This window comes from Medicago truncatula, chromosome 2, assembly GCF_003473485.1.
Source record: "Medicago truncatula cultivar Jemalong A17 chromosome 2, MtrunA17r5.0-ANR, whole genome shotgun sequence".
In the NCBI taxonomy this organism is placed as follows: Eukaryota; Viridiplantae; Streptophyta; class Magnoliopsida; order Fabales; family Fabaceae; genus Medicago; species Medicago truncatula.
In genome coordinates this window covers 757,083-781,446 of record NC_053043.1, presented here as the reverse complement: position 1 = coordinate 781,446, position 24,364 = coordinate 757,083, and the positions used below count along the sequence as shown (strand labels likewise).

General features: G+C 32.6%; 1 protein-coding gene across 1 annotated transcript; it reads right to left on the bottom strand.

The window, feature by feature from the left end:
• Window positions 1–6,134: 6,134 nt before the first annotated feature.
• On the bottom strand, window positions 6,135–23,630 carry LOC11421594 (UDP-glucose:glycoprotein glucosyltransferase). The gene is made up of 37 exons (XM_003592978.4): window positions 23,337–23,630; window positions 22,819–23,256; window positions 21,605–21,758; window positions 21,348–21,519; window positions 20,812–20,885; window positions 19,736–19,832; window positions 19,511–19,623; window positions 19,310–19,425; window positions 18,413–18,470; window positions 17,850–18,002; window positions 17,661–17,759; window positions 17,412–17,558; window positions 17,245–17,313; window positions 16,262–16,353; window positions 15,688–15,850; window positions 14,893–15,027; window positions 14,713–14,812; window positions 14,530–14,624; window positions 14,287–14,399; window positions 13,638–13,848; window positions 13,460–13,528; window positions 13,184–13,329; window positions 12,466–12,567; window positions 12,138–12,285; window positions 11,347–11,403; window positions 11,138–11,268; window positions 10,278–10,366; window positions 9,789–10,138; window positions 9,621–9,710; window positions 9,157–9,221; window positions 8,770–8,872; window positions 8,512–8,670; window positions 8,232–8,372; window positions 8,042–8,085; window positions 7,831–7,945; window positions 6,835–6,987; window positions 6,135–6,713 (listed from the first exon to the last, which is right to left on the bottom strand). Exons 1-37 carry the CDS (start codon window positions 23,498–23,500, stop codon window positions 6,543–6,545), a joined length of 4,896 nt encoding a protein of 1,631 aa, XP_003593026.2. The 5' UTR covers window positions 23,501–23,630; the 3' UTR covers window positions 6,135–6,542.
• Window positions 23,631–24,364: the final 734 nt, after the last annotated feature.

Here is a 24,364-nt window from a genome sequence, read left to right as displayed (position 1 = left end):
GAAATTAGAGCAATGAGTATTCATGTGTCACTTTTTATTACGAAAAGAACACTTGAACTTTTCTTAATTCCACATTTGGGAGGTATTTTAGGTTTTCCCTTTTTCTTGACTTGGTTCAAATTGATGTCTTTTCCCACAATTGTCTTAATTAGAGTATACCAATTCATTTTCATCTTCAACCTTTCTTCTTCTTGAACACACATGGTCAAGAGTTCATTAATTGATAATTTTTTAAGTGCGTTGTAAGAAATTTTGAATGGTTCATACAAAGGTGGAAGAGTGTTCAGAGTATAATGTACAAGGAAAGGATCAGACATTTCAACTTTAAGCGTCTTTAGTTGCGTTGCTGTCCCTCATCCACATAATATGCTCACATACATCTTTCATATGGATGAGCTTAATGACAGCGGCGGAGCCAGGAAATTTATGGAGCCCGGGCAAAAAAATTATCGCAAATTCACATATGAAATAATATAGGTCAAATGCATCTAAATGTCTTTAAGTTTTTCGTTTTTCCCAAAGTGGTCCTTTAAGTTTCAAAAGTCTCAAACAAGTCCTTTTAGTTTTTGAATCGTTTCAAACAAGTCCTTTTAAAGGATGATGGTGATGATTCAGATGATAGCAACAAAGAGCATTATCCACCATTTGCCATGCCTAAAAAGATGACTAATTTTAAGTGGGTGTTAGGAGCCAGATTTGGTACCAAAGATGAGTTCAAGGAAGCAATTACCAACTATGCTATCTACAATAGGACTTGTTTGAAAGATTCAAAAACTAAAAGGACTTGTTTGGGACTTTTGAAACTTAAAGGACCACTTTGGGAAAAATGAAAAACTTAAAGGACCTTTAGATGCATTTGACCAATAATATATAAACAATCATAAATCAATTTTTTTTTAATTTTTAATTTTTTTAAAAAAAATCGAAATAAAAGAGGTTTATCATTTTGTCAACAAAAATACAATTTAAAATAGGGTTATTAATTGAAATTGACCATGTAATATAAGTGAAGTCGGAAAATTGACCATGTAATTAAATAACATGTATTCTGACCATATAATTCGAGATTTTTATTATTCATAACCCTGTAATATACGCGAAGTCCAAAAAAGCTACCGAGAGATTGAATTTTTCATGATTTCTTACAGGCGAGTTAAGAACGTTAAAATATGGCTTTACACAAAAAAAATTATAAATTTTCGACAAACAACAAATTAATTATGAATTTTTAAGTGTCAAAAGCTCAAAAAACAAAATAACGGAAATCTCGACCTATAAATCGAATTTTGAGCTCATTATTTGCAGAGACATCTATAAAAATACATAAAAAGGATTTGTAGAGTTTCATAGCATGTATAAAGCTATATTTTAACGTGCTAAACATGTATGAAAATAATAGTGAAAAAATTCAACCTGTAAGACACATTTTTAGACTACACGTATATTATAAGGTGGTCAAAAATAAGAAGAAATTCAAGTTACAATGCTAGAATATATGTTTTGTATTTTACAGGGTCATTTTTCAGACATAATGTATATTACAGGGTCAATTTGAACAATTAACCTGTTAAGATAAGATAGATGAACCCGTCAATAATGTGCTAAATAAAGTTCCGAGACCTATTTGCGTGTGAGAATTTTCAGATTGCCCAAATTTTTCTTTTTGTAAGTGTGTTAATGGGCTTTTTGGTTGGGTCTAATGTGCAAAAGTTATCGATCGAGCCCGGGCGACCGCCCGGGATCCGGTCGCCGGGCGGTGAAACCGCCCCTACTTAATGGTTAAAAAATTCACAATTAGGGTGCTAGCAAGTGTCTTATCAGATGTTTCAAAAATATTCATGAATGGCCTTAAATAATGCTTGCCGATTATCATGTTGATCAAAACAACTAGAAATACTAGCTACGATGTTCATATTTATGAACATCACACTAAGATGATTAGATCATTTCCACATTTCATGACGATCATAGTCATTTGGTAGGCTAGTTTCAGTAATAGAATGTGGTTCATCTTTCTGAATAGCATAATTAATATTCATTAACCCTAAGTGAACAAGAATTATCTCCTTCTACAACTTATAGTTTTCAACTCTCAGTACGAAAATTTCACACTTAAAATTAGAAAAGTTCATATGTTGGATAATTGCAAAAATTAAATACATATGCTTATAATCAAATTGAAACTACTACATAAATATCATGTTTAACCAACGCAAATCATATTTCAAATTACAAACCTAGTGACATAAGACTTACTTGCATGTAACTGAATGAAAAAAAAAACTATCAAATTATGCATTTTCCTAATTCATGTGGGTAAATTAGAAAATATAAATTGATATTTCCTCCTAATTAATTAAACTTAAACATTATAATTAAACATAATAAAAATTCATGTAGGATAATATTTAATATGTTAAATATAATCAATTACATCAATGTCAACATAATCTTAAATAGATAATATCTAATTTTGTATAGTTAAGGATGTTGTGGCGACTTCATAATTAATTAAAACTATACAAATCATGTTTACATTTAATCAAGAATAATTAATTGCTTAAAATAGTAGGTAATTAATTTTAATTTACAAAAAAATTGCATGATTAAAACTAGAGTCTTATTGACTTGTGCCATAAGATATGAGTTAAGGAACTCCAAAGAAGAAATTTTGCATTGAAAAGAGTATTTTTTATTTTTTATACTTATAGGAATTTGAATATGAATACACAACTTTTAGAAATATTATGGAAAGTTATTCTTAAAAATAAAACCATTTTAACACCGAAAACTCAATTTGAACACAAAATCTTGACCCAAATAACATTCCCTTATGATTGAAAACACTTTATGCATGCATTTAAATTGCTCAATAAATGGTGAATCAAATTTTCAAGTTCATGCAAAAATTTCCGAATGCAGAAAACAAAAAATCGCAAAGTTGAGGTTCAAATTGGCTCTGATACCAAAACACGAAGACTTAACTTCCTTTTTTATAACTTCTGTCCTTCACAAATTTTTTGAATGCGAAGATAATTAAGTATATGCAGGAACAAGTGGTTAGCACCTATATATCTTAATCACAGGGTCAAAAAGCAAAAAAAAAAAAAAAAAAATCATTCACAAAAAGACCATTTTATGAAACCCTTTCTATTATACATTTAGAGTGTGTTTGGATGAGGTAATTGAGAAATTTTAAAGAATTTAGAATTCTAGGCAATTTAAATGATTCAATTAAATTACTTTCATTTTTCAATTCTTTTGTTTGGATGAAGTAATAAAAAAAATTCATTGTCATCATTTTTGGGCAACTTTTATAAATTTTAATTTTTTTGGGCCAAATTTGAAAATTGAAATTAGGGTCAAAATGTAAATTTCAAAAAATTGAGGGGTCAAATTATAATATTCGAAAAATTTGAGGGACCAATTTGCAATTTTTTGGAAATTAATTTATTGGGGTCAATTTGAAATTTTTGGAAAATTTGAGGACCAAAATGAAAAATAACAACAATGAAGAAATTTGAAATTCTTAGCTTTTAGGTGTTATTTGAAATTCTCTAAATTTAACTTGAACAAAATACTTCATAAATTTCCATCATTTTGAAAATGCTTCAAATTATTATCCAAACAATGGAATTCACCCCAAAGTATTTGAATTCCCTTAAAACAATACATTCCCTCAAAACATTCCCCCATCCAAACACACTCTTAAGTAATAAGCCTTCCAATGTGATTTATGAAACAATACTTCAAAGTTTATGAAGCAAATTGCAAAGGCCTGGTTCCAAAATCCAAATTAATTTAAAACAAATGATAATTCCAATAGATTAATTTCTTCAACTGTAAAATTTGCTGACCAGTACATGCAGTACCTTCAGTAATATATATATATATATATATATATATATATATATATATATATATATATATATATATATATATAAATAGGGTTTGTTAGGATACACCCACTAGTTTTTATTAAGGTGTGTTTTAGCAAAAATATAACTAAAAAGTTGTTAAATATACCTTAAGGTGAATGTTGCTAAAAATACACATTCTAAAAAATAAGTGGGTGTATGTTAGCAACTCCTATAGGCATTTGCTACGATACACCAACTTATTTTTTAGAAGGTGCGTTTTAACAAGTTATAACTAAAAAGTAGTTAAATACACTGTAGCTTGCTAAAACACTCTCAGATAACATTGCATATCTCCATTCAAAAACTAAAATTATAGGTATCTCAATTCTCAAGCAAAACATTACATAATTCAAAGTATTGAAACATGAGTCAAATCAAAGCAAAAACTAATATACCAAGTTTGATGATGTGTTACTTAAAGGTCAAGACTCAAGAGTCCATGCATTTCTAGACTTGGATTCAGCAACACCTACTTCACCTTGCTTTTTTCTGTCTTTAGAATCTGAGTCATTTCTCCTAGGGCTTGCATCCGTATAGAACTCTTTGTATGTTTTCCCTCGTCCATTATTACTTTCTCCTAAAAAAAAATCACATATATATGCGTTAGAACCGTTATACTTGTACACCATAGAATACTGAAACCCTAGAAGACAAATTAAATGCATTCATTCAAGATGAAAACTGATACAAATCTGATAAATATAGAGATAAATTAAATAGGCAATAGAGTTCTTCGATGAAGAAAATTACCGTGCAGTTTATAGCGTATATGTACCTTAGGTTTTGAGGTTGAGACGGTGGAATCAAAGGTGCTAGGGTTTTCGGGTGCTGAGCAAATTGATGAATTGATTGATACGTAAACCGTTAGTTTTTTAAGGAAAAATATATTAGAAACTTTTTCGTTTGACTCGATATATATAAAAAACCTCGGGACCCACATTCTTGTGATTTTTTGTTGGAATTTTTTCTTAAAATAATACATAATTAAGAGTGTGTTTGGATGGGGAAGAGATCCGAATTTGTTGTGCAGTGAAATATGAGCTCTATGTTTTACTTTTTATGAGTTCAATTATTAAAAAGAAATAAATGATGTAGATGTGCACTGAACCTCTTCGAGTGAAAACTTCACATGAGAGAATCCACACCTATTTGGATGAAGTAATTGAATTTGTTTTAAGAATTTATAATTTTAGGTAATTCAAAAGATTTAAGACTCTTCATTTCTAAATATTTTTATTTGTAGAGTAATAAAATTTTTTCATTGTTATCACTTTTAGACTACTTTTATAAATTTTAATTTTTTTTATCAAATTTAAAAATAAATAAATAGAGGCCAATTTGCAAATTTTGAGGGGGTAAAATTTGCAATTTTAAAAATTTACAATTGTCATTTTGAAAATTTTCAAAAATATGGAGACCAACTTGCAAAATTTCAAAAAATTATAAGATTTTTTTTTTTTTGAAATTTCTAGTTGTTAGGTGTCATTTGAAATTCTCAAAATTGAACTTGGACAAAAAACTTCATAAATTTCCATCATTTTAAAATTTTTCCAAATTAATCATACAAACCATGGAATTTACCTTGAAGGATTTGAATTCTCTCAAAAAATTACATTATCGCATTCAAACACACTCTAAGGACGTGATTTATAGGTTTAAGTTATATACATTGTAAACATAACAATCCCTTTGTCATTGTCATTTATTATAAGACCCTCCAACCAAATTTACAGGTATTAGGCGTCACTTTTACATATAGTTACTCCTACAATTAGTGTATAGTTATGCTGTGACAAATTGATTTTGAGTGAATCGATATTATAGCATTGATTCCGACTAAAAATGAGTTGAAAGTAAAATAACTTATTTTTGTATACTTTCATGTAAAAATGAGTTAAATTATAGATTTTTGAGTAAATCTATTCTAGAATCAAAAGTCATAAATTTCTACGTATAAGCAAAAGTGGTTGTAAAAAAAAAGTGTATTCAAAAGTGACATATTTTCATGATTAATTGGAGAGGGTTATATTAGAACATTTACAAGAAATTCCATAAGCTAGTTTCAATTATTCTTTTTAAATCAGTCATTTCCTTTCCAAAATCAAAAATAAAGTTCCTCAATTTTAATGTTAGTTTTTTTTTTTCTTCCACTCTACTGAATTTAGGACTTATATTTGTTAGAATATATTTGGTGAATTAAATGTAACTATTTTGTTTTTACATGTCATTTAAAAGTTATAACTTGGTCCAATCATATTGCCTTAATCTCAATGAATATAGTATGATGTAACAATTAAAAGAGAGAACTGATGTAGAATAAAGTTACATCATCACTTTGGAGACGTGTAGGATTGTTCATGAGATTATGGCACAGACACTCTGTCTACAATAATTATATTTAAATAGTAACACTCTTTCTAACAAAAATTCTTAACAGAGAAGGCAAATCTTCATTGCATTCACTGTTGTTAGTGTTTGGAGGCATGCTAATATATCAGCCAACCACTCCTTCGTAAGAAGTTAAGATACCGTGATGCTATACGGTGGCAACTGCATCGAATATCGGATTTTTTTCAAGAACTTTGACTTGAACAGAACCCTTGTCTCAATTGTGTCCACGAATCACAACTCTGCCTTGGATTCCAAGTCTTCTTTCAATGAATCTTCATTAGTTGAATCCTTTGATTGGTCAGGGGATTGAATCGGTTCTAGATCATCACCTAATATTCGTGCAGTAAATTTTCTCGCCTCCAAATCAAGGTCTGGCCACTCGGCTACAATTCGTCTAGCACCCTGTAGACCAAAGAGGAGATAAGTTAATCAACGCAGAAAATAAGTCGGGCTACAAAAACATCAGCATTTATATGATGCAAGTTTCCAAGAACATGAGAAATTTCAAACAGAAAATATTCACCTGAAGTTTGGGCTCTTTTGTCATCGGATTGTTGCACAGATCAATTGTTTTTGCCTTGGATTTTGTAGCATTACCACACCATGATTCACACCATAGCCATTCTTGTGGTAAAGAAAAAATGGGCACAGTATGCTGAGCATAATTAGGAAGATCCTGAAAAATTTGAGTGCAAATTTTAGCTAAGGTCCCTCAAAAAGAGAATGCAGCAACGATAATGGGTGCCAGAAAGGAAGTAAATGAAAAGGATCCATCATACTAAAATAATGGGTATCCAAAACCTATATCTTAATCATATGGTCCGAAAAAACCTAAAGTCTATCCACCAAATACCATTTTATGAAACTCTCAACTGCACGCATGTGTAAAATTAAACTCTTTCTATTAAAAATTTTAAGTAATAAGCCTTCTAAAGTGATTTTTTGAGACAATAATTCATGTTTTTTTGCAAGTTTTATGAAACAAATAGAGAAGGCCTGGCACCAACCTAACAAAAAGTGATGAATCAAACAAATCAATTTCTTCAACTGTAAAATTTGCCGACCAGGACATGCTGTACCTTCAGTAATCTTATCCTTTTTTTAATAAGGGTCTCCGAGTTCCGAGAGACTGCTGCTGGAGATAATCTCCGAGTTTTCTTATCCTTCAGTGATGTTTGCATTGGTTTCAACAACATTTTGACTTTTAAAAAGTTAAATTTATCACTTTTCACAATTTTCCAATGTTATATTTCTATTTTTATCCCCTTATCCAATGCCCCAAGGGCAATGGTTAGCATTCTCCTTTTAATAATTATGACACAACATTGCATATGGAGGAATATATAACATAATCATGCCCTAGTTTGATTGGTCATGGAAAAGACCAATGGCGGCCACAATGAAGAGTTGATCATATGGAAGATACACCAAAAAAGGAAACCATTCGAACATGTTCAACAACTTAGTCTTTTGAGCGATTCTTAAAGCAAAATAAATAAACAAAATAACTATTTCTCACCTGATCCAAGTTGGCTAGACTATTTGGATCCTTGCTAAGGGTTTCATAGAAAACTCGGAGATTATCTCCAGCAGCAGTCTCTCGGAACTTCTTCAAATCAACAACATACAAAGCACTGCAAGTAAATGGAAATGGGAAACAACTATCAGAGAGATGGCATTTATATACTCCAACTCTTTTGGCAAAGAGTTTCAAGAAAGTAGTTACTAACCTAATATGGTACGGTCTCCCTCGCAGATGATCCTTCCAAAAACCCTAACCAAAATAACAAGGCAAAGAAAAATTAGCATTCAATGCTGCACCTACATTCAAGGCATAGAAAAATTGTATGGGTGTGATGACAACCAAGAGTTCATTTACAATAACATATATAATAAATTATATTCAACAGTGGTACTTACTTGTCTCCAAAACCGATATCCATCCATCTCCCTATTATTATCACAAAATGGAGTGTATGCCAGAGGTCTTCCTTTTAAATCCATGTCATAGAGTTCTCCCATGTCGGTCCTGACAATCTGATCTGCATCTACAAAAATGACCTGCAAATATGAAGACTTTTTAAACACAATTTTACATAGGAATTTCTTTTTCATTTCTTGTCAATGTCACACATGAAATTGAGAGTGGAGAAGACAACATAAAAGTATTAAGTTTGATGCATAAAGAAAACCATGATACCTTCTCTAAGGAGAGGGGAAAGATGACATCCAGGAATAAAATTTTATATGCCCAAATTATTCGCTGCTTTTCTTTCTGCTTGTGCAACCAAGTAGGCCATTTGTATGTGATTAGTTCATATTCAAAACCATATTCTTGGGACATGTGGGGAATAAGATCCTGTGTGTACAGATGACGACCAAAGTAGTTCAATTATGTCAAGCAACCTCGTCAAATTCTGCTTTGAATTTCCAATATAAAAAAGAAGAAATGCTTAACCTTAAAAGGAGGAGAGAGATAGTTCTTAATGAACCAGAATTTAACTGGACGATGAGTATTCTTTAGAACACTTAGAATCATAATCTTCAAAAATCGCTCGTATCTGGCAAAAATACATCAAACAAAACAAGTGAAGAATGGATTTGTAATGCTAGAAATTAAATACCGAACAATTAACAAAACACACACGTGACAGTTCTATCAATATCTCAAAAAGATTCTGGATTAAGAAAAACATTTCTCAACTTTTGAGATTCAAAAAACTGAAAAGGGATGAAATTTTTTAAAAAGTTGAAACTGAAAGCAAATATAGAAGACAAACAAGTGCCATCTAGCCATAATTTCCAGCAAAATACAATACCATGTCAAAACAAGAGAACAACTTACAGGTGTCCAGAAGCAATTGAAAAGATATTAATTGTTTTTCCATGTCGTCCCCCTCTTGCATTCTCCTATTGTGAAAAACAGGTTCACTCGGTTACAACTCTAGGAAATTATGGAGTAGGCTGATATGATGGAAGAGAAAAAGGGAGAAGACAATAAAAATATTTCAAAATTCATCATGTATTTTGATAATACATGATTGGTTGGACACAAAACGAAGGCCATATAAAAATGGTTTTTCATTCCATAACTAAAATTATAACTATCTAAATTCTCAAGAAAAACATTACATAATTCAAAGTATTTAAGCATCAATCGGATCAAAATATTTTTTTTTACGCCAGGTTTGATAATTTGTTACTTAAAAGTCCATAAATAAGGTCTTCAATGAAATCTAGTAAGAGAAGATGAATATATGCAAAAGAGACAGAATGAAGAAACTTAAAAAAGTTAAATGAAAAACTCACGGGTGAATTGCTTTCAGCATTTTTAGATTGTTCATTGCTACCAATGAAACCAGATGCCCATTTTAGTAAGTTGGAATTCCAGCCACTTCCCTGCAATTTTTTTTTTCAGGATTTGCATTTGAATAGTAATAATGTGTTGCAGATCACATTTTAAAAACAAATACTCACTTTCTTCTTGTGTTGCAGATCATCATCATCATCAGGAATCAGCAGTTTCTCGTGCTCCTTGCCCTTTCTTTTCACTACTTCCATATGAACTACTTTACCCCGTAAACTATTAATAGTGATAAGTTTTGATGATTGTTTATTCTTACTTCCGTCATCATCTTCCTTAAAAATGTAGAGCTCAGAACTTCTACCAGGAGCAAGCTGCAAGAACCAAACACCAGGAGCAACTTTCATTTGCCAATAACCAAGATTGGCCATCACAAGGGTATCAACTAAATGGGGTGAAGTTTTGGTTCCAAGAATCAGCTGAAGACCTCGTGGAGGATCGTGATCCTTCTCAGAGCAATGACCTGATTAGATGAACAGTTGATAAAAATGCCAACAGATTCATAGGAAGCATTAATTAATGCTATTTAACTGCAAATGACTACATCAGTAAGAATTACCAGCCTATATCTTTAATTTTAAATAAACACAATGTAATTTTACCTGTGAGGACAAGAGCTTCAAGTTCGAAAACTGCTTGAAGTGTTCTTGTGTCACCAAGGTTCTCAAGCAGAATGTTATCCAGGTCATGACTGCAGAATGAGAAGTCACATTAAAGACTAAGATTTCAGAGCTAGCCATTATTATATATATAAACAGAGAAGTAAAGCTAACTACACAGACCTCCCTCATGAAAAGGAAAAATTGTATCTACTCTAATTTTAGAAATAACAACGGAATTGTTTCTATTAATAGAAGTTATGCAACATTCTGATAGACTAGTTCAGAAAGAGAAGGAAGAACTGTTACAGGAAAGTGATCCAGTTTCCAATAATATGGCAAGAACCGATCATTGATCAGTAATCTTTGGACTTCTGGCCTAAGGAGATGCATAATACTTTCTGTTGCTACTCTTTGGCTCTTCACTCTTTTTCATGGTTCACGTCATCTTAAGTAAAGTGTAGTCATATCTATCAAATACCTCTGTATTGTCAAATAGAGGGGGTACTTTTGAACAAAATATAAGAACATCAAATGTGTCTTAGTATGGTTGACGTTAACAACTGAGGCTATAGTTATGCCAAAATTTAAAAACAAGGGAGGTCAGTGTGATTTACTCTAATAAACTTTCTCCACCTTCACATGAGTAGACAGAAAATAAAGGTGAAATGTTGAATCAATATTCATGGAAAATCTTGTTAGATATGCGACTATTCATGAGCCCCACCACCAACAGCTTGATCTTTAAGGATATCATGCCAAGAACAATCTCTGCTAAAAGCTAAGGCTGATAATGTGGAGGCTCATAAACGGCTTCATATCCAACAAATGTTAAGGATATAATACATATACATAATACATACACAGTGAGAATGGGCTCAACAAGCCAGGGTTCTGGAACATCAAGATTCATGGTGAGAGTCTTAGATAATGGCATGTTGGCAAAAAATGCTTTTGGGCCATTTATTGAAGAATCAATGTTGCTAAAATCATCCTGCAAAAGCAATAAAAATGTAAGAACCCAAAGATTAAATACCATCCAGAACTATCAACAAATAGAAAGTGTATATACCATTGACGGTACTACATATCTGTAATAGTTCTTCAGAGGAAGATCAGCAAGGGAACTCTGTCATAAAATGAAAAATATCATTAATATTAGTGTATTTAATTGGAGGTAAATTAAAAGAAAATATAGTTTGGTTGTAGAAAATTCCATATTAGGGTGAAAAAGTATTACAGCCAAAGGCTCTACAAAAGCTCAATGTAGAACCGTGACAAGATGCTTTTGTTATAATTCTTTTAAAATTGAAATACAGTTGATTGTATATTTATAGCAAGATGTATAGATAAGAGAAATAAGATTTCCACTACTACTTTGGGGTCTTCAGAGGGTAAGATATAAACAGCTTCAACCCCACAATTGCGGTCAAGCCAAAATATAATACTCAAATTATATTTTCCAATTTTCATGTAATAGATTAGGGAGTCAAAGCGACAAACTGAGCTAGTTCTACAAACTTATTGGACAGAATACAAACAGATTAAGTAATATGACAGCACCAATTCAAATACTAGTTTCAATGCAAAGAGCAACTCAAACACGCCTAAACATACAGTATCATAATAGCTGGCCTCTAGCCTAATTAAAATGCCAAACTAGAGTGGAGTTCATAGTTAAGCCACAAGGACAGCACATTATCTTTTCAAATTACAGGTACAATAAACAATAGAATACAATTTTTTTTTCCTATTTACTATTTTGATCCCAAAGGTTTCTGAAGACTATTAAAGACAAGTTACGTACTGAGAAACCAAAATATTTAATAATTATAGTACAGAGAACTAGAGATATCAACCAACCAATGGATTCAGAACAATTCTCATGCTGGGCTGAATGTATTTCCACAAAACTCGAAGAATACCAGACAACTTCTGGCTGGTTGGACTTAAAGGATCCAGAACCGCATCAATATGAATGCTAGAATTTTCATTGTTTAGAATAATGGCACTGCATAGAACAAACAAAGCATAACACTTACTTTCATATTTCATATGTATATACAGGTCACTCTTCAGTCAGCAACCAAAAAATGAATAAACCTTTAAAAAAGAAGATAAAATCAACTATAATTTGTGCCTTTGCATTTCTACTTTCAATTATTTCTATCTGAAGAGTTCACAATATTACCTGTGTTCATCACTCAAAACCTCAAAACGAGCACTTTCAGAACTCCGCTCTCTCATAGACATTGCAGATGATACAGACATGACAATATCACTAATGAATTTGCTGCAAAAGAAATTGAGGAAAATTTGAATACATCGCATAAAAAGATAAAAAAAATAAACAAAAGGACAGCCTGGTGCACCAAAGCTCCCACATACGCAGGGTTCGGGACTATAAAAAAAATTAAGAAATTGTCTGTCATTGCCTGAAAAATAAAATGTTGGCTTTTTTTTAGAAGGGTTTATTAAAAAATTTAAACAAACTCTTCGCATGGACAAGCTTTAACTTCAAGAATAACACCTAACTAGGGATTTTGCAAAGAACACAAACTGACTACACAAAGCCAATCAAAGTGTTGTCATACTTCCAGTCCTCCTAAGCTATCATTTCCATCTAAACGCTACATGTTTGCGTCTAATTGTGTGGTATATTGAGCAAAAGACAAAACAACCTGTGGTCCCCAGAATGCTGATTTTGATAACCTTCATGCAATTCAAGCTAGTCATATGATAATTTGCACTGAGATAATAATTGATCAACTCACATGCTTAGAAATCTTCACCTTCTTTCATACCAAGGAAAAGTAAAACCAATGTTTATGAAAGGAAGGCGATAGATGTACGAAGAGACCAAGTAGTAGCCACAGGACAAAACAGAAAGAGCAAAGATGAAGTGAAACCTTGTCAGCATGTCAGGGTCAACATCGTCCCAAGTCATCTCTTCAATGATTTCCACAATATGTTTTGTCCTTTTCTTAAGCTCTATTGATTCAAGAAGATGCAGATCAGCACTCAAAAACGTGCTCTCGTCAATAGGACTAGTTACCTGTAAAACATAAATGCTAACTAAGGTTAACACAGGGAGGATTTCAAGAGATTCTATGAAAAACTATACAAACATGAATACAGAAAAAAAACTGAGACATGAAATAACCAGGAGATAAAGACAGTCTTACCCTTCCATTAGTCAAGACAGCATTAACACCAGATTCAGACCCAAGTGCTGTAAACAAAAATTTCTCCACCTGATATCAATAAGTTTTATTAGTGTAAACTTTGTGAGTTACTGAACAAAGAAGAATGTCACTGAAAGGCTGATGCTGAGTTCAGAAAGGGCAAAACAACCAGAAGCACCTCACTCAAATGCCTTCTCGCTTCATCAGCAGAAAATTCTGAGAGGGAAGATCTATAGCCCTCAGATGGTAACCCATTAGACTCAGCAAGCTTGCAAACCTCGTCAATAAATGCTTGGGTCCCATCAACTTCCAAAGCAGGTGTACGGATGTATTTCTGCAGATAGACTGAGGACAGCTGATCCAAGAAGTCTAATGCATTCTTCTTATGGCTGCATAAAACCATGCATTCATACAATAGACATTAAACTGTGCATAAACTTAGAAAAGAAATGCATAAAACTGCAGAATCAAATAGACAAGGGTTAATAGTGCTTTACCCCCTGTAATATAGGTCATTTCCGGTTTTCCCCCCTGTAATTTTTTTTTTTTTATTTACCCCCTGTAAAAAAAATTGTTTTGGAATACCCCCCTAATAGGTCATTCAAAAACGAAAATTTCTGCAAAAATAAAAAGTTGGTTTTTGAATGACCTATTAGGGGGGTATTCCAAAACAATTTTTTTTTATAGGGGGGTAAATAAAAAAAAAATTACAGGGGGGAAAACCGGAAATGACCTATATTACATGGGGGGTAAAGCACCATTAACCCAATAGACAAATACCAATCAATCTATTATTAAAAGTCAACTTCAGCAATTATAAAACAAACCTATATGAGGATGTAGTGATTTCAAAAACCTTCACAAAAAGGAGGCTAAACAAATTTGTAGTTTGATTGCCACTAAACAGAAGACCTACACGAGCATCTTTGGATCCTTCTATCTGTAGCATAATGTACAAATAAAAGAAAAAATAGCAGTACTGAATAAGTAGGTCCAACACTCCAAATCATGACAGGCATCAGGCTAAAAGGAAGAATAATGTTCAATAGAAATGCAAATTAGTATATAACCAGATAATTTAAGCCTTGGCGGAGTAACTTAATCCCACTTCCTGAAGTGATGTCAACGGCAAGAAGATGTGTCACAGGCTTCAAATCGTCCATGGCTGTGTTGGATAAAAACAGTTCAAATGATAAGACAAAAGACCAGTGTGTAGGAAGGAACCTATTTATTCTGACATATCAACAACTTACTTCCAGACGAGTGTAAGTAGTTAATGCGTTTTAGTATAGATGCCTCTCCAAATGTAAACATCGAAAGAGATATGAACTTTGGTTTGTTATCAGCTATAATCTATATCAAACAGAAAGCAGTTAGCCACACAGCATATTATACAAGTTCCCCAGAAAATATAAATTTTTAAAATATCATACCCGAGGATTATAGCGTTGAATACCAGCTTCTGATAGGAATTTGTCCAATACATCAGTGTGAGATTTTATTTGTCCAAAATACACTTGTTCCTGTATTCTCTGAGTCTCATCATTCAAGGCATTCATTAGAGCCTCCTGGTAAAATCAATTGATTAAAGTCAGAACAGAAGTTTAGTACTTGAGAAACAAGTTGAGCGCATAAAGCAGATTAATAGTTAAACAGGACATCAAGCACAGTAATAAGGGCTTGTTTGGGTTGGCATATTTGAGCTTATTTACTAGCATAAATACTTATGAGACTGTTTGGGAGGGCTTATAAAAACAGATTTTGACATGTCCATAAGTTGTTTTATTTCCATAAGCTCTCCAGGATAATTTTTGAAAACATCTTATAGCTTATATAAACACAGTGCACCTTTATTTTACCTCTTGTTATTGAAATAGCTTATACAAAATCACTTATATGAAATGCTTAATTAAGTTTCTTATCCAAACAGGACATAAAATGAATTCTGATCCTCCAAAGTTTAGTGTGTAGTGTACATTATAGAGTAATGTGAAAGTCGTTAACCATTGGCGAGTAAACAGAGATCATATTTAGGATAAACACGTTCGTTAAGAGAGAAGGCAATTCTTAGGCCAGCTATCTAGGAAAGTATAAATATTGCAAACTTAGGTACAACTCCCAATACCAACCGAAATAAAAAAGAGAAGAGCTGCAAAAAGGTTTTAAAACTAAATGTTTGGAAATAAGATAATGTATAGGAAAACATTCAAAATGTCATTACTCATTACCTCATTGGGATCAATAACAAGCCCATTCATCAAGAGAGAGCATTGAATCTTAGACAAACCAAGCTTAAATACAAGCTTGGAGCTTTCTTGAGACAATTCCTTCAACTCTGGCTCCTTCTCCAGCTTTAGTAATATCTCTTGAGGAGGAGATTTTACCTTTGGTCTACAGAAAATAGCGAGAACATTTAATCCAATGATAGGAATGGATCAGAACAGTAAGAAGAAGAAACTGTATTGAATAACTGTAAAAATGAATTTCTGGTGTTCGAGAATCCTGCACTCGCCACAACAATAATCTAATTCGATGCCCAATACTATCTCCTTGCCCCCTTCTATACTTCTCACCCTACACTTAACTAACTAACTGCAGTTAGTAAATAGTTACATCTGTTACAATTATACAGAAGTCTCATCTGCTGTTTCCCTCCTATTTCTTCTACTGTACACCCTCCTACTAGGAGGTCTCAGCCCCATAGCATCATGTCTTTAATAATTGATAAATAAAAATACATAATGCTACTGAAAAATAAGAGAAGTGTCAGACTAATGGCCACAAAGAGTCCAAAACACTCACAATACTGTTTCCACAAATGCTGATTCAACATGGTGCTGTTCAAGGTGAGCATCTTCTACATTATCATCTGATTCAATGCGTAATTTGTTAACCTACAATAATTTACATAGTTTTAGATGACTCGGAACATCGTCAACTATATTCACAAACAGTTTATCCTTGGTACAGTTATCATTTTTATCCCAAAAACAAAAGAGTGTGTGTGTGTGTGTGTGTTAAAAAAGAAAGAAAAAAAAAGAAAAGAGGACAAACTGAAACCTTACGAGCTGAAATTGGGAGGTGTATATGATAAAATTAAATTAGGTTTTTTCATGTTAACAGGGTAGGGATGAAATACATAGGAGTCTGTCAATTTTCTTGCAAACTAGGTTCATGGCTTCATTTGTAATAAACCCCTGAATTCTTAAGTTAGTGATTATCTAGAAAAGTATTGCAGTTATAGGCAAGGAAAAGAAAAAAGTGTGAATCATAAATGAGACAAAATACAACACTTGACAGATTCAGGAGTTGATCTTGGACGGTTGCTTTCAAGATAGCCGGAGGAGGAATATGCAAATGAAATATACAAGTGGATCTGTTGGATTTCTCCCGATATGTATTCTTCTGGATTTAAGGGCCCGTTTGGATTGGATTTTTTTGAGCTTATGCAAAACAACTTACGCAAATAATTAAGCTTTTATGTATTATTCAGAAGCTTGTTACGGTAGTTTATGAAAAAAACAGCTTATGAAGATACAATTTTTGTTAGTGAGAACTAATGAATTAATATATAAGTTAGAGAGAACTAATGAATTAACATAAAAGCTTCTTTATTTGCATAAGCTATTTTTCATAAGCTCAAAGATAAGTCGATCCAAACAGGCCCTAAGTCATATTGATCTTGTGTATAATTTGTTGGTTTTTTAATCTAAATACAAGCAGCAAAACAAGGTTGTAGAAACACCGTCAACAGAAGATAGCTTATACTGAAAAAGATTCCATACATTGCTCAAAAACTTGAAAGCCATTTCAATACCATAGTTCCCCTTGATATAGCTGAAGAGACGTATAATCTGAAAAGTGAAATGACAAAAACAGTGTATCACAATATTGCCAGAAAACTCCCCTAAAAGTTGTTCGCGTATTCTTAAACTGTTAAGGTGAAGATTACCATATCAGATATGTCGCCTGCAAATTTATCTCCATCCTCTTTGGTAGAATGATCCTCTAACTGCGTGATGTACTTTGAAGAATACAGTACAACTCCAAATCTCACAGGAAAACTATTCTCGTGCAATGACATGATCATATCAATGGACTGCAAGGTTTTCAAACAATAAGCTACGCCATGAGAGATTTCAGTAAGAAATAATTACAAAGTATTAGCATGAAAATGTTAATCTTGGGGAAATAAACTTGCCTCAAGACCATAAGTGGTTGCTGGATCAAGAACAAAAACAGCATGGAAAAGATTTTTACGAATTTGACGTAGCTGCCCAGGGAAGACTGGCATCAAGATCTAAACAAAATAAATTACGTTCAGATGAAAAATTACAGATAGATACTTTGAAAATAATATTGTCTAGTTTGAGAATCAAGTAGTTGTTGCCTCATTTAGATTGCTCCTCCACCATTTGTACTTGCCATCTTCTTCCAAGTTGTTCAGATAATGAACATGAGTAGAACGAAAATCAAGACGAAACATATCCGACTCCGGTGGAGGTAAAGTTGACAGCAGTTTTTGCACAATGCTAGGAGGAATCTGTAATTACTGGGAACATCAATATTACAGTCTATAAATATATATACCAAGGAATCAATCAAATGCAAAATATCAGTGTTTCTCACAGCACATATGCAAAAGCAATTTTCATAGAGAAGTGGGAAGATATCAATACGCGACACTGTTACAGTTTAACAGTGCCATAACTACACCAAAGCAATACCGTTTATCTTCCATTTTATTCCCAACTTTTCTTAGGAAATTATCATTGATTGATACGCGACATCTTATACTTCCAATTTTTGTAGCATATAGGGGTTCCAACACATTTGAATGCATCGAATGATATTTTCATTTTTCCACTAATAGTTGCAAACATGAACAAGTTAACTAGAAAATTGTCGGTACTACTGTACTAAAACGCCAAATGAAGATTAGATGACATTCACCTTCAGTTTTGAGAACTGATCAGCCAACAGTAGATCCTGATGAACCAAGTCAATCAACCTAACAAAAGAAGAAAAAAAATGTTTGTTAAAAAAAGAAGATAAAAATGATACAATATACTTTGAAACTGTTCATTTAACTTGCGACATGCACCTATTACACCATAATCGTAATTTTACTTAAAGTATCATAGATCATCTTCTAAGATTTCCCTATTTATTTAGCATTAGGAGTCTTGTGTCCCTATAAATAGAAGTTAATGTTTAGTTTTTTGTATCAAGCTACTATCAGGTTTATTATACCATATTACACCGTAATCATAATTTTTTTTTCTTCTTACTTTATCTAAAACCTAGAACTTCAAAACGGCCTATGGCTGCTGGCACAAAATCCACCATGCCATAATGCCATGTAGGAATTATGACAACACTTCCATGATCTAAATCCTCCAACATTTTTTATCATATCAAAGAATCATCAAGATGCAATAGCAATTGTTTCATGTAGAGATGACAGTGCAACAGTAACCTCGAGCCACATTACACGTGCAAACACAATATATAAAAAACAGAATATTTTATCATCATAATTTAAACAGTATCAGCAGGAGGGAAAAGGTATTACATATAAAGGTATCAAGATGCAATAGCAATTGTTTCATATGGTAGAGATGACAGTGCAACATTAACCTCGAGCCACATTACACGCGCAAACACAATATATAAAGAACAGAATATTTCATCATCATAATTTAAACAGTATCAGCAGGAGGGAAAAGGTATTACATATAGTGCAACAGTAACCTCGAGCCACATTACACGTGCAAACACAATATATAAAGAGCAGAATATTTCATCATCATAATTTAAACAGTATCAGCAGGAGGGAAAAGGTATTACATATAAAGGTCAATATCTTCGACATTGACTAAAGCACCGTTGATTGCCATTAAAGACTTGCCAGGTGGGATCATCCGCTGGTTTGCAGTAATTTCATCTCGAACAGAATCATCAAGCTATCGTGCATCATAGTTCCATAAGAATATTAGTTAATAATTTTGGAGAAAGATGCCATATATCTGAGAATCAAACAAAATTTACCTTCATGCGAGATAAATAAGAAACTATGCTAGGGAAATTTTGATTAATATCCTGCATTGACTGCAGAGGATCAGAAGCACGGACTATTCTCTGTACAGTTTGATGTCCTAGATCTGTTGCAATTAAAAAATATATATTACAGCACAGTATTTAAATCGAACTAAAACGGAAATAAAGAAATAAATAATCAATCCGTATAATCAGGAAAAAAAGAGGTTCCAGTACCCTTCAGTTCCCAGACATCAAGTGTATCTGATACTGTTGATGACAGTAGATAATCCCGGAAGGCCATGATCTCAGATGCTAACTCAGGTTTACGATCCTGCAAGTAAAAACAGACAGGTAAACTTATGCCTTTGTTGATTTCCTAGGCATAAACCTAGTTAATGCAAACAAAATTATAGAATTGAGTGCCTATCATTGATATCAAACAGACAGATTTAAAACTATTACGACTCATCAAATATATAGAGCCAAACTAACATTATAGAGTATAGACACATAATAAGAAGCATATACAAAAATATAAATATAATAACTGAGAGGAGTCCGGAACTGTATATCTTGAGTGTAAAGCTGTATTGAGGAAAATGAACGGCAAGAGCCCATTAGCGTGTATGTGTACAATCTCAAGTCTCAACTTCCAACTGAATAATTGACATCATAATTTACAAGTAAAAAAATAAAATAATGCTGCATGGACCTTTACCAATTAATTCTCCAACCTCTAGTGTTGTGCAGTTGTCATGTTTTTCTATAATTTCTGGTTCTGTTTTTATTTTATCTTTTTTCGTTTCTTTCTTAGTTTGGCTCTTCAAAGGGTACAAAATAAACATCTAATGTACTAGGGCTTTTCCTCTGATATTTTTAACCAAAAATTGCCATTTATTCCTAAAAGATAAAAGCATAAAAAAGTTAAGGGACATGCTAACAAATTGCCATCTAATGTACTAGGACTTCTTGTTAAGAAGTCTAAAGAAGAAATTTTGTCTTGGGATTGATGCATTCAACACATTGAAACTTGAAAAAGTAATTTTTTCTACATAAAACTAACCAATTATTTCTATTTTAGAATTCTTAACAAGTGCCCTAAGGGTACTTGTTAGCAAGACCCTAAAGTTAAAAGTCCCTTTCCCTGGTTGCCAAACTAAAGCATATATTACATAATTTCAGTACCTTCAAACACTCCATTCTAATTTAATTTGACACAAATAACATAAACAAATTAAAAATGGCTACAAAGATCAATTTTCTTTTTCATGTGTATGATGAAAAACAAATATAGGTGAGATTGAACAAACCAGAATTTTAGAGAATATGAATCCTCTAACTTCTTGACTAAGATCTTCGATGCGAGGATCCTCCAAAGTCACACCTGTAACCCAAAACCGTATTAATAAGGGAGTTATTCAAAACTACAAGTAACCTATACCTGTTTATTAAAAAAATTCTTCACCGCTTTATTTGAATAAACTGTGTAATAAAAAATACAAAATTTAAGCAAAAATTCATTAAAATCGGGAAACATTTCTTTTCAACTATCTGTTTCCAAAATCAATAGCTTCATGAAAGGGGATTAAGTAACTAAATAATCAAACTCCAAAAGTAACAACAACACAAACGTTGAGATTTTAAACAAAAACTTATAAAAAGAAAAACTACTGCAAAGTTTCTCTAAGAGTGACACTTCAAGATTGTTGACCAAAGTTAAAAAATGAAAAGAATAAAGTAATTATCATCAATTATTTGCCGACCTAAAACAAAATTGCATCTACATTCAAAATATAAAATATTATGTAGTAGTCTACATTTCAGAAAGCATGATATTCATTCCAACCTTTCTTAACTGCGCTATCATCCATCGCCTTATATTCCATATTCTTTAAAGCAAGTTCCACACCATAACCACCCAAGTTTACTGACTCGCTCACACCAACAGAACCACATGGTCCAATTTGTGCATCGCATCCAGCTGGCAAGACTGGTCTCAATACATACTTAACTTTTCTCTAAAACAATCAACATTAAAGGAATCATAAGCACTTAAGAGTTGCTAAAGATCCCAATTTAAGATAAATTGTAATTATAATTAACCTGTTTAGCAGCTTCAAGAAGAGCAACATGAAACTCTTTAAAGCAATTGGTCCCGAGAGCACCATAAAGGATAGCAACTGGACTCCCAGTAGCTGAATCAAAATGAATATGATCAAATTCAAACACCGGAGGACTCTGAAACGAATTGCCAACCCTGATGACAAGAAAGAAAGAAAAAAAATCAAACCTTCGTTGGAACATTTGCAGCTCGCTCACAAACATTAATCAACAACAATCTTGAAATAAGGCTCTGTTTGGATTGACTTATTTGAGCTTATCTATTGGTATAAGCACTTTTGAGAATGTTTTGGGGCCTAGTTGTATCGGCTTATTTGAGTTTATCTCCTGGCATATGTTTTGTGAGAGTGTTTGCAAGAACTTATGAAAAGAGCTAATGACATTGTTCATAAGCTGTTTTGAGCTTATTTGCATAAGTTCTCCAAGATAGCTTATGAAACAGCTCATAGCTTATACGTAAACAGTTTAACTCTCATTTACCCTTTGCTATAGAAACAGTTTATACATAAACGCTTATGATGATAATTGCTTGTGCTATACGCTAAAAATAAGTTGTTTCCCCAAACAAGGCCTAGAAGAGCTTATGAAAACAGCTTATAACATATCCATAAGCTCTCCAATGATAGCTTATGAAGACAATTTAACATTATTTTATCTTTAATTGTAGAAATAGATAAGAGCTTAAGAAAAAAGCCTATGACATGTCCATAAACTGTTTGCAACTTGTCTCCATAAGCTCTCTATGATAGCTTATGAAAACACCATAACTTTACATTATCTTTTATTGTAGAAATAGCTTATACAACAAGCATTCAATTAAGGGCCTATTTGGATTGTCTTATTTGAGTATATCTACTGGCATAAGCACCTATGGCATTGTACGTGAGAACTTATGAAAACAGCTTACCGCATATACATAAGTTGCTTTCAGCTTATTTCCATAAGTACTCCAAGATAGGTTACTATAACAACTTATGCGAGAACAACTTGACTTTATTTTATCTTGTATTATAGAAATAACTTATTATGCTATTTCTTGTGGTATATACTTCATCTGATCTATAATACAAACTAGATACATCAGTTATTCTTATAATAGTGACCAGAGGGAGTAAGCTCTAAAATAAGTTGTTTATCCAAACCCAACTAAAACAAAAAGCATAACCAAATAAAGTATATAGCAGTTAAGTACTTACTTTTGATGATCATGATTATTTTGAAGCCACGAGCGCAATTCATCGACATCAAAGAACAAATGCTCACCAGTATCAACCCAGCAACACTTCCCACCAGGACTTTCAACGCTTACACCGACACGCAACGGATCTAATTGCGTCTCATTCTTTTTAATCTCAGCAATTTCGTTATCATTATGGAACAGTGGAAACGATGATAGTGAATCACGCGCTAATTGACGGTAAAGTACAAGCGTAGGTGAAGCTGATCTCAAAATTAAAGAGAATTCAAAAATGGATGCTAATGGTTCCGTTAATAGTGAACGACCGTGTTCTAGAATCTTCTTAACACAATATTTAGCATTCGCATTAGCATCAGGATTAGCATCATCATTAGCGTTAATCCAAATGTCAATGAAGTTCCAGAAATAATGCTGTTGCTGTTTAGATAATAATTCGCTGAAAAGAAAATGAAATCGGATTAGTGATAATAGTAATTAAGAAAGGAGATTAAGGAAAACGAGGACGTATGAAGGTACCTGGCTTCTAAGAGAAGAGGAGTACCGGACCATTTAGCGCGAAGGGCAGTTTGGACATTTTTGGGGCTACGAGTATCCGCGGTGACAAGAAGAAGAAGAAGAAGAAGAGAGAAAGAGGTTATAGATATAAACAGAAGAGAAAAATGAATAGATCTAAACCTCATTTTGTGGGAATTAGCATAAGATTAACATGAGATTTGTTTGTTTAATTAAGCTTGTGTTTCTGGTCTTGGTCGTCACTGACTCAGTGATTCATTCAGGTCTTGTTGTTGTTGTGGGAGAAGAAGAAGGAAAAAAATAAATGAAAATTGAGAAATTGGAATTTGATTGTGATTTGCCACGTCATTAAATATTGTGACATGCTGCTATGTGCTTATTGGTTTGTGTATGAGTAAGTGGGACACACACCTTAGCTGACTGTATGCTAGTTTTTCGTTCAACCATATTTTACTAATTTAGGGTTTAGAAAGTTTGTTGTAACATGAAAAAAAAATGCTATAAATATAGATTATAAGGATGTGTTGGGATGCTCCTCTAATATATATATTTTGATCGATTACCATACTCTTTCAATTATATCTTCACACGTTCATCATATGTCTCACAAACAACGGAAGATTTATTGTATCAATTAACTTTTAACGTCTTGTTCGATTGATGCAATAACATTAAGTTTCAATAGTAGTTTGTGAAAGTAAATATATCCACATGTCTAGCAACTAACATATGAAATTATTTTGGATCCTTTAAATAAAAAAAGTCTTTGATAAGCACGTTCTAAATCAAATACTTTGGAGTTTAATGTCAGGAAAGCATAAAGTTTAAAAATAACTTATGAGTATAATGAAACAAATATTATATATGATCAAATCAAGAGTTTGCATCAAAATCATAGTTAGTTACTGTTAATCCCAATCGAAAAATAAACATACTCATGGTAGCTTTACAAAGAATTAATGAAAAATTGCATCAAAAACTTGATAATCCAAGTCTTCAATGCTTCCACCTTGTATGTTTTAATTCCCAAA

What these genes read in the sequence shown, in the direction of transcription:
- LOC11421594 (XM_003592978.4), bottom strand. Translation starts at nt 23,500, where the DNA reads ATGAGGTTTAGATCTATTCATTTTTCTCTTCTGTTTATATCTATAACC. An exon ending in CCTCTTCTCTTAGAAGCCAG is followed by an intron (nt 23,257 to 23,336) that starts GTACCTTCATAC and finishes TTTTCTTTTCAG; the next exon opens with CGAATTATTATCTAAACAGC. An exon ending in CAACCACTTATGGTCTTGAG is followed by an intron (nt 17,559 to 17,660) that starts GCAAGTTTATTT and finishes AAAACCTTGCAG; the next exon opens with TCCATTGATATGATCATGTC.